We start from the raw sequence: 11,609 nt of genomic DNA, 5'->3' as shown, positions 1-11,609 counted from the left end.
AAGGTCATGCCGTCTATGCCACATAATACATCTTTTCATACCATAAAAATTATGTCTAAGACATTTTGTCGAAAAATGAATAGTTTCGGAAATAATTGTTTGCTTCCATACTTTTTCCCCACCCTGTATAATATATTATATTAAGATCGCAATAAAAAGAAGAAAGAATCATAATGTGTATATTCATTAAAACATTAGTATAATATATTCATAATATGGAAAAAGCTTTCTTTATTTTATTTCATTATATATGTAATTTTATTATTATATCACACTTATGTATACACGCTTACAAAGTACGTAGTGTATAATTACAATATATCCCAAGCTTATCGTGCAACCAAAACACGTGTTAAATAGCAGATTCCTCAAATCATTTTGAGACGAAAATCCTAATATGAAAATGTCGAAGCTATAATATGTAGTTTTTAAATTAATATAGTGATAAAAGTTCTTTAATATCATAATCTTGAAGTCCAAATGCCTGAGCGCGCGAAATTTTGGCTTTGTGATCATATAGAGAACTTTAATCGTTTATATTAATGTGAAAACTATTATAGCCTTGACATTTATTTCGTATTTTCATCTCAGAATGATCTCAGGAATCTGTTATTAACAGCGAATGGCACAGTAGATTTGGGACACCCTGCGTTATGGACGTTCGATGAATGTCCATTGGACGTCCACGTGTTATTTATCACGTGTGTTCCACGGAATGTCCAAACATATCACATATTTAAAATTTTAATTAAATTTATAGATCTTAATCAGACGTCTGATGTACATCCAGTTAAGGTCCATTAAATAACCATAATAGGTCGGCATGGACATTCTAAGGATGTCCAGCGGAGTTGCAAACGTACTTCGAATGGACGTCCATCAAACATCCGGCGGATTTTAACTGGACGTCCATCAGACTTTCGAATGTCTACAAACGGACGTTTGATGGACGTCCAGTGGACGTTCTTGTGCTATCTGGAGTGTATTGTAGACGACGCCTTAGACCACCGAGGCCTTTTTATTTAAATTTTTAGTATTGATTGTGTCTCTCACATATACGGTCTAAAAATAAAAGATATTGTTTATAAAATATAAACTTTAAATTGGTATTACATTAAATGTTTCAAATAATAATTTATTAACGACACAATTGCATATCAAATTCAACTCTATTTTTCGACCTGGTGTCTCACCTTAAAATAAAAATGGATTATAAATACCGGCCTGTAGGTCTATTTTATAACTTTTAACGACAGTTCGGTATCGTAAGGGGCGTACCCATGCAGCGGAATAGCATAACGCGGAACAAGAGCGGAACCAAGCGTTTCGCACCAATTGCAGTTGGAACGCTTGTGATTGGTTCTGCTCTTGTTCCGTGTTACGCTATTCCGCTGGGGTGCGTTCCAAAACGTAACTTTGGTTACTAAAAAGCTATAGTTTACGTTACGTTAACTATAGATTTCAGTTACCAAAGTTGCGTTTTGGAACGCACCCCAGCATGGGTAGACACCCTATAATTATATTGTCGTTGCGCAGTTTTTTCACCATATAAAATACCTGCGCAACGACATATCTCTAACTAGTAAAATTGTCGTTAAGAAGTTACAGAATGGGCTTACTTAAGCTGGAAACACAATAGACACAGGCAACAGGGAATAACGAGCCGTCCAATCAGAGCTTTGGGGTATAAGTTCGATATTATATCCCAGAGCTCTGATTGGACGGCTCGTTATTCTCTGTTGCCTGTGCCTATTGCCTGTGTCTATTGTGTTTCCAGCTTTAGAGTCCCTAAAAAAACAGAGTCTAGCCACCGGCCCATGTTTTCGATGGGTTCATGTTAGTTTGCCCTCACTATGGTAGCACGATTTACAATGTAAGGAAATGATGCGCTTATTGAAAAACTTGTAGACATGAAATATCGCAAAACATTCTTTATTGATGTATTACATATTATAAACATAAGGAAATGTTACAATTATAAATTAATAATATATCGTAGGAAGGTAGAAAACTAATGTAAGCCAGCACAGATTGTTGGTATGTAAGAATAGCATATATTCAGGAATGAAATAATTGAGGGGCTGGATTCTATAAGGGGATACGCGCGCGTGGATTTCGCGGGATAATTATTGTCCACAAGGACTAATTTTGGACATCGCTCTAATTTCAATTTTGACGACTGATTTCTTGTAGAAAATTTCATAGCGCATCTTTTTTGTCATTAAACCAAATTTGGAATTTTTTTTGTTTTCAAGTTATAAACAAAAAAAGTAATTTTTTTAATGAAAAAATTTCAATGGGTTTTTGTGTTCAACTCGTCATATCTCAGCCAAATATAAATATTTTTCTTTGAAATTTTAACAGGATAAACTTCAACATGTTTCTCGAAATATAAAAAGTTTTCGAAACATTTCACAGCCAAATGCCGAATTTTTCAAAATATTCTCTCGAATTCGTAGTTTTATTTATTCGATCACAAAAGTTATCGTACGAATTTTCGATTTATCAACTTTTACCGATACTACAATTTTGTTTATTAGTTAAGGAAGTTTTTTGGAAATTTTTAGCTCTTTAAATATTATGGTTGTAAAGTAATAATGATTTATATGTCGATCCGATTACGCTGCACGCAACGCAAAAGTTCGAGCCGTTCGCTTCCATGAAACAAGGATATCAATAATGTATCAAAACATAATATACTTATTATAACATAATATACTCCCAAAATCTTTTTCAACTTCTTAATTATTTACAGTTACAAAATAAGAATTAGAGTATCGTATCAATAAAAACTGTCAATAAAAATTGATCACAAAGCGTATTTTCAATCCATTAGCGAATATAAACATACTTCTTTCCATTGTATGTAATGAGATACTATTCTACGAAATTTAAATACACAAAAACGAAGTGAGTACATGAGATGAGTAATCATCTGTGATTATTATATAATTATATTTAAATTTAATATAATATCAAAATCTATGAGAAATTTATTAAACCTAAAAATATATTTTTATGTTATCAATAATTATCTTACCTGTTCGTGACTTCTCTGCAGCAACTATACACTTTTCTCTTGTGTAAGTTTTATAACACTTCGAGTGAACAGTTACACAATTAAAATTTTGGAGCTGAACACTTTTATTGTCTTTCCTCCGTCTACTTGATTCTTCAAGGCTGTTTATTCCTCTATCTTTAATTTTGAGTTTCACCTTCACTTAAATTTTCTTCACAAATGAAACGTATATTTCCCGTCATCATTGTAACTAAAAACACACCTTCTTAACAGATAGACTGTTGCAGCCAAACTTGTGTTTGCTAACTTATAATATTGAAATCCCTTCTTTCCTTCCCTAATATCATCATAAAAAACAGATATTGGCTCCTGATATGTACATAAACAGTCACTAACACATTGCCGAAAGAATAAATAGACTAGCGACATACCTGCTTCGCGCGAAGGGACAGTCACATAATATAATGAATATTTGGAGAATTTAATGGTCAAGTTATTTAACCCAACTTTAGAAGGCCGTTACTTGAAGAAATATTTACCTGACGAAAAATATGTATAAAACCTTTTTTGTAGAGAATTTTATAAGCTTTAATTTTGTACAGAACCGTTTTTTTCCGTAAAATTGAAGAAAAACCTGTAAATCAGCAAAAAGCTGATTTTTCATTCTTTCTTTCCCCTCGGAGAGGGGAACGCGGTTATCGTTGGGGGGTAAACTTCAGAATTTCTTAATGACACCTAAAATAACTAATTTATGAATAAAAAACTTTAATTTGAATTACTTCTACTTCGAAATACTTGGCGCCTGACCTATAGACAATTTATTGAATAACGGATACCCTCTCAATACAACATTTAATAACATCAAAAAAAGACTTTACGTAAAATTTAAACAACTTAACAATAACGAAATTAATAACAATAAAAATTCCAGATCTACAACTAAGTCTTTGAAATAACCTTTACTGTTTCCTATGTTTCGTCAATATCAGAAAAATTCAAAAGATTTTTCAAAAATAACAAAACCGTTAGTTTGGCCTACGTGGGATTACATAAATTGAGTTCTTTTATTAAAATTCAAAAGGACGAATTACATTCTTTTTTACATTCTAATGTAATATATAAAATTAATTCTTCGGATTGTAACGCTTCAAATGCGGGCCAAACGAAAAGATTATTAAACTAGAGTGTCAGAATCGTAATCACATCACAGACATACCAATCAACCCTCGGTTATTACGGAACATAGACTAGAATATAATCATGATTTTGATTGGAACAATGTCAAGATTTTAGATGAAGAAAAGAATTATAATAAGCGTTTAATCTCAGAGTCTATTTACATTAAGAAACAAAAGAATGGTTTGAATTTACAAGAAGTCACTGAAATATTGGATTCTTTATATCATGATTTATTTTAAGAAGAACAATTTTTCCAAGTTTTACAGTTAATGCGCATACTTTGTTAGTATAACTGTTTGACTTTCTGTCTCCTTTTATTTATTGTATTATTTTTCCCCACTTAGTAATGACAATTTGGTCGGCGACCAGTCACGATTATGACAGCTACGTTTTTCTCTGTACCTTACACTGTTAGAATGTTCTTAAACTAATCTTTTGTTTCTTTACCTTACACTGTTAGAAATGTTCTTAAATTTCATTAACCTTTAATGTACATTGGTGAATGAAATTTAATTTCTCTGTAACTGAAAGGACTATTAATGCACATGTTAATGAGATTTAAGTTTACAGTAACTGAAAAATTAAGTGTAATGAAATTTAATATACTTTTCATTTACGGATATAAATGACATTTAATTAATCGTAATTTAAATAACTATTAATGTACATATTAATGAAATTTCAGTTTGCAGTATATTAAATTTCAATACGCTTAACTTAAAAGTTAAGCGTATTGAAATTTAATGTACTTTTACATTTACGAATATTAATAATATTTTAATTAAGCCTAATACTATTAACGCTTAACATTTAATACGTTTACGTTTCTTACATGTCATTAACGTAAATTACTTTTCAGTTACAGATCTCGTACTTTTCATTAACGTGTAAATTAATTTCTATAATAATGTGTTCATTAATTTCAATACACACGTTCATCACATTTAAGACTACTGTAATTTAGTTTTTATTTACATCATTCATTACATTTAATTTCGTGCATAACCACATGCTTCCTTTACATGTTAATTAAAATTCATTGAGAAATTTCTAACAGTGTACGTTATGACTACGAAAGTTATGTCTCGTTCTCTGCCATAGCCCAAACACGTTCGTCTCGATTCACACTCGTTGTGAACTAACTTCTAAGTATGAAAGTGTAAAGTGCAAGCACTAAGAACATATCCCTACTACTTTTATCTGACACTTTGAGGGCGTGGCCAAACTCTGTTTTTCTAGGGATTCTAGGCCGACTGTATTGACGTTATCATAGTAATCAATGACGGATCTGTCGTATTATGTTAGTATTATGTTAGTCACGATCCACAAGTTAATGAATAACTACACAAGTGAATGGCAAAACGTTCCTAATTATTTTATTCGTACTTATTACGTTCATAGGCTACGGTCCACTTGATACTACAAATGTTTCGAAACATTTTTTTTATTGGTCAATTAGTGAAATTCTTTCTTCTGACTGGTCAGTCAAATGCTTCCGAAGCATTTGTAGCACCAAATGGACCGCATCCATAATCTCAGATGTCAATGCATAAGTGAGAATACGGATTTTTTATTTAATTCACACGAAATTGCAACATTAAAAATTCTAATCGAATTCCGTGAACGTCAATAGCAGCGGGGTGATCCCGATTGATCACGGCTCGATTGGACACCACCAATCACGCGACCAGTGCCTAGGGGCTTTGTAGTCTCAAGCGCTGTGAGTGGCTCGTGTCCAATTGACCTATGTCCAACTGGATGCCACCCAATAGCAGCTATGTCATGTTATCCTTATCTACATTTGATTCTCATCAACCCGACGAGACGTCTAAAGTCTAGAATGTGGTACAGCGCACACCTATAACATATACACATGTATAAAATGTAAAGTCCGATTGACTTTACATTTTATAAATCGACACGCGTTTCTTCGCGATCCAACACTCTCAAAAATATCGATATGAATTCAACCGTGCAGTGTCTATCAGTATAGAATTCTCTTATTAGTATTATGAGATTTCAATAAGTCATTATAACTATAAGTTTAAGGTTAGGCTTGAAATGTTTTGTCGCACGATAAATGTAATACTAGGCTTAAGCTGTAAGAAATTACGAAACATAGTCGATTATTCTTCTCACAATCGACTGTGATTAGTTTATTTCTTATGGGATTTAAGTCTTAAAACTTAAGTATGGCTTATTATAGAAAACCCATTAAGGCAAAAGCATAAATTCTTGTATGGCATAAGAAAACAACCAATCAGTCTTTTATTTCGTGGAAAGGAAGAAAATGAAGGACTTTGATTGGTTAATTTGCTTTTGCATTATACCATATATTATGCAAAATACTGTGCTTATTGGGTCCAGATATCCATCTAGGAAATTTAAAAAAGTGCTATTGCCCTTAATATTAACATCGCCATGATACGATTTAAAACTCCTGATATTTATATCAATGCCATGATAGATTTTAAAATCCGTAGTGGTAAATCCTCATCATGTTGATGTTAATATTGAAACTAATACGGTGAATATTATACATATAACTGATAAACACCGCATGTGTAAAATCCACACCGATTTTTAAGAGTGAATGAACGTCGCCGATTGTCATTTCAAAATCGAAAATAACGATTTCGAAATTACTTTCGAGGAATGAGATTCTCAGTTGAGAGAGAGGGAAGAGGGGAAGGGAAAGAGAGAGGGGGAGAGAAGGAGTCATACAATAGTTGATTTATTTTCGAACAACAAAATAAAAGTGATATGATTTTGCATTGTCAATGTGATGTTTAAATCGAATACCTAAATGTCTATCGGCACGAATTCGGTTTATCGCTCTCTACGCACTGCAGACAGCACAACTTATATATAGGGTGCGTTCCGTTTCTCGCATGATGCGCATAATGCATCGTTTATCCTCGTTGCTCACCAAATGTTAAACAAGGACAATGGATGCATCATGCGCATCATGCGCGATACGGAACGCACCTATAGTCACACTCACCTGCGTTCTTGTACGAGTAGAATTTGAAGATACTCGTTCTCCGACCGGTCTCCGACTGTTCCATCTCCAACGACGTAGCCGAATCTTCGAGAGAATCAAATCCTTCCGGCGTGCCCCGCTCGCTCGTGATCGCCGTATCCTCTGTATCTTCGTTAGTGTCCACTTCCGAATTTTCGTTTGCATCCTTCCGCTCCATGAATCACCGTGAATCCTCTTTTCTCTTTCGGATGTCAGCGTGATAATGATAACTCGTAAATCAAGATGCGATATTCACCAATCAGCCTCTCTCTCTCGTCGTTATTATTGCTGTTGCAACAACTTTATGATTGAATGACATTGTTTTTAAGAACGATCTCGTTTCCTACAATCGTGAGAAAACAAACGACTGTATATTCTTAAACTAATTCGAACGTTACGTATACCTATATAAGCGCGCCGTGCTTTTTCGCCAGAATGCACAGAAATTATCGGCAACTTGCTTGTTAGGATATCTCCGTTTCATGGCCCCCTCTCGCTTCCCCCTCCCCATCCCTCTCACATTACGTACTCACACTGATAGACCCCACGTTTACATGGCACCCATAATCGGGTTTAAGTTATGAAACTGGTCAATCATATATTCCTTTGAAGAATAGAACGACTGTGATTGAATAATTTCTAACTACGGATGTAATTAAATCCGAATAAGAGTGACCGTGTAAACGTAATCATGAGGGCAATGGCACACACAAAAAATTAAGCAATAAAACGTAAACAGTAAGTAAATTAATCAATCACAGTAGAGTCCGTAAGGCCATAACATAAGTAGTAGCCAATCCAACATATTGATTTCTTTACTGGTTAATCTTACTGCCTTAAGTTTTTTGCTATGGCCCTGAGTCTCGTGTCGTGCTCACAGTCAAGTCTCGAATTACACTCAGAAAAAAGTTTTGTTGATATGTGACCAACCTCAACCTTTTTGTTGTCCTAAACCAAAAATTTGATTAGAATAATGATATCAATAAAATTTGTTTCTGAGTATAGCCGTATACAGTCTGATATTTTGATCTCGAGTGTTTGCTGATTCCTGTGGTTGATTAACGTTCACGTTTTGACCACATGACATGTAAAGAAGAAAAATCGCCAAATAACGTTTTCATGTCCATTTATACTAATAGATTAATTATAAATGCGTTCCAAATTACGCACAAAGCACATGATATGCATCATTTGTTCTTGTTATTCATCGAAGAATAAAGAAAGATAAAATGATATTATAACTCATGCGCTTCATGTGTAATTCGAAACGCACCCTTTAATATCGATTTGATTTACTCTTTATTCTTTTCTAATTCTTAGAAATTCTGAAAAAAGGTAATATAAAAAGTAAGTTAAATCAAGATTATAAAGTGAATCTATATTAGTAAAAAGGGACATCAATCACATTTTTTCTCCAAGAAGAAAGCAATGCCATGCATTAGAGCAAGAATTTTCAAAATGGATCGTGATTAGAGTTACCACATTGCATACCTGAATTAAAAGAAAAGAGTACTACGTATAATTAAAAAAAAAAGATGATCTGGAGGCGGAAAGAGGGAGTATTTTTTTATGCGTTAAATGTAAGTATTATATTTAATAAGATAAAATTTCTAGAACATCATTTATATTAATAATAAAAAACATAATATTTTTTTATAAATACTAGAACATAACAGGCGCGCTTCGCGCGCGCTACTAAGCTTTTAACACTTATGCAGGATGTTTTCAAATTCGCGCCCACGAAATACAAGACGTGAAACTTTATGCTAAAACAAACAACTTTTTCCTTTAACAAAATTGCGTCCGATAAATAATTTTTATGTTTATTTGTTAATTCAACCTGTTCTCTTACAAAAACTACTTACCGGATGCAATTTTGTTAAAGGAAAAAGTTGTTTTTTATGCTAATGAACAACTTTTTCCTGTAGTAAAATTACATTCGATAGATAATTTTTTGCATTTACTCTTATGACTTCAACCTGCTGTCCTGCAAAAACCACTTGTCGGACGCAACATTTCCTTTGCAAAAAGAAATAGAGCACGAATTTGAAGACATCCTGTATATACAAATATGTATAATATGTAGGTATATGAAACTTGCAGTAACATTGCAGAAACGTTGCGATACTGCAGATTGCGCTGTAATATCGCTGCAACATTGTAGGTATTAGGAGAATTGTAATATATAATACATATTACGGCGCAAGATTTTACAAATTGTTACGGAGATATTAAAAAGATTTTGGCTTTTGAGTAATGGACTGCGCATATAAAACATACGTCAATTACACGTTATATGATTGTTAATTAATTATTTCCATTAATTTAAAAATTATAATGTTCGTTGAAACATATGTCATCGCCGCAGCGCGACAAGATTTTTCAAACTTTATACTCGACTATCATAATTTTTTGAAATATTTGGATTAAAAAAATTCTCTGAATATTGCAAAAAAATGAAATAGATTGCGTGGAGTTTCTTAATATTTCCATTTTACCAATTACGAATATATACAAAATAGGCGCACCTGCACAAAGTGTAAAATAAACAGGGTGTCTCACAACTATCGCATTTCTTCTTAAGGGCATATTCTTGAGGTAATTTTGAGACAAAATGCTAATGCGAAAATATCGACAATAATTTTTTCAATTATAAGCTAACTTTAAATACTTGTAAGTCAAAAACCATTTTAGTTTTATAGCCTCTATTATTATTTCTCGATTTTTTGAACATTCTAAAACGAAAATCCTAATACGACAGTCTCGAGACTATAAGAATTTTCGAATTACACACTATTCTTAAACAATTATAATTCAAAATACAAAAACGAAAAATAAGGCCTTCAAGAGTCAAATTGTGAAGAAGTTCAATAGATCATATCATTTTTTACATGTATTTAAAATTAAAAATAATCAATAATAAAACATAGATTATAAAAGCAATTTAAACATATAGATATTAAGTACAATAATTTGATCTCGTCGAAAACATTACTAGTTTCGGCTTCCAATTTGAGCCCTCCTCAGATGTGAGCGTAATACACAAAATAAATTAATCGAAAAAACAAGTAAAAATTCGCAAACTGAGGTATGTCTATGATTGTTTTCCATAATAATAAAAGAAATAATAAAAGAAGTATTTTTTCAGAGGGACGACAGAACCCATCAAGCGATTGGAAGATCGTTTGAGAAAGATCACCGTAGTTCTAAAGATAGAAAGCAAAAAAAATGTTTCTAATAAAATCGTAATCAAGACCAGAAAAGTCGTCTCTCTGTTAAAACACTCACCTCTCTGTGAAAATTATCAAAAAATCCATGTAGGTGAAATGTTCGTCAAGTTTTGGAATCAATGATGATAAAATAAAAAATATCACATCACAACGATGATGTCGATTATAAAAACTTATACAATTGATCACATTATAAGTGTATCTTGTCTGAGAATATAATCGGAATAAACGACATATCCACACGACGTGCGAAACTGTAATGCGAGTCTACTGGTAATGCAATGTCAGACCTTGTTTATGATCGGTATATGTGACTTATGAAGACCCTCTGTGTCTGTCTGTAAATAAAGACTGTTGTTTTGTTTTTTGATGTTCAACATTTCCGAAACCAAGCGTTTATTATAACAAGGTTCCTCGTCCAAGATTTGAATATCGTTCCAGTTGAAATCATGTCCCAATTGCAATCTATGTTCCGTGATCACGGATCTCGAGCTGGTATTCCACCGTATATGATTGCGATGTTCCGTGATTCTCGTTTTTAATCTTCTTCCCGTTTGCCCCACGTAGGAAGCATCACAGCTATGTTCTTGCATTAAGAACATAGAATATAGTACTCGGAGAATGCCTTTAGATAAGAGGATAGATATCACGAATCACTCGTTACCGATTTTAAACAGTATCGCTTCGAGTAAGATACATCTATCTGCCATGGAGGAGAATTTGTTGGAGCTAGAAAGTGACACAAAAAAGTTTATGTCGTCTCATCCCAACGTCATATACACCCATGCGGATAAGGAGAGTGTTACAGTCATGCTTGATAGGGATGCTTATATAAATAAAGTAAATTTAATGCTTAGGGACGAAAACACTTACACTGTAATAAAAAAAGATCCCACAAAAAACTTATTGTGTCACTTAAGGAATTGCTTTCGAGATGGAAGAGATATAATTATATTTCAGACTCTAAATACAAAACTTTATATAACAGCGACGGGATGTTACCAAGGGCGTATGCACTTCCTAAAATTCATAAAGAAAATATTCCATTCAGAATCATAGTCTCGTCCATCGGTAGTCCTCTGTACATGCTCGCTTCTTACATACAGAACATTCTGGTAGAGTCTTTACCCAAAGCAAATAGCCACATAAAAAATAGCGC

General features: G+C 33.1%; 1 protein-coding gene across 6 annotated transcripts in view; it reads right to left on the bottom strand.

Moving 5' to 3' along the window:
• LOC108758776 (Glycerol kinase 2) overlaps positions 1-11,609 on the bottom strand; it is an 82,481-nt gene that overhangs the window by 59,222 nt on the left and 11,650 nt on the right. For 3 of the 6 annotated variants that reach the window (XM_018503892.1, XM_018503901.1, XM_018503883.1), the window contains exon 2: positions 7,203-7,563. In XM_018503892.1, coding sequence (XP_018359394.1) covers positions 7,203-7,398 — 196 coding nt within the window. In that variant the 5' untranslated portion in view covers positions 7,399-7,563. Of the gene's footprint in view, positions 1-7,202; positions 8,464-11,609 lie in introns of those variants that run through there. The other 3 variants (XM_018503919.1, XM_018503910.1, XM_018503928.1) reach the window with 2 other exon arrangements.

This window comes from Trachymyrmex cornetzi, unplaced genomic scaffold (assembly GCF_001594075.2).
Source record: "Trachymyrmex cornetzi isolate Tcor2-1 unplaced genomic scaffold, Tcor1.1 scaffold1030, whole genome shotgun sequence".
Classification (NCBI taxonomy): Eukaryota; Metazoa; Arthropoda; class Insecta; order Hymenoptera; family Formicidae; genus Trachymyrmex; species Trachymyrmex cornetzi.
Note: the sequence above shows the minus strand (reverse complement) of the source record. Positions and strands in the feature narration are given on the sequence as shown.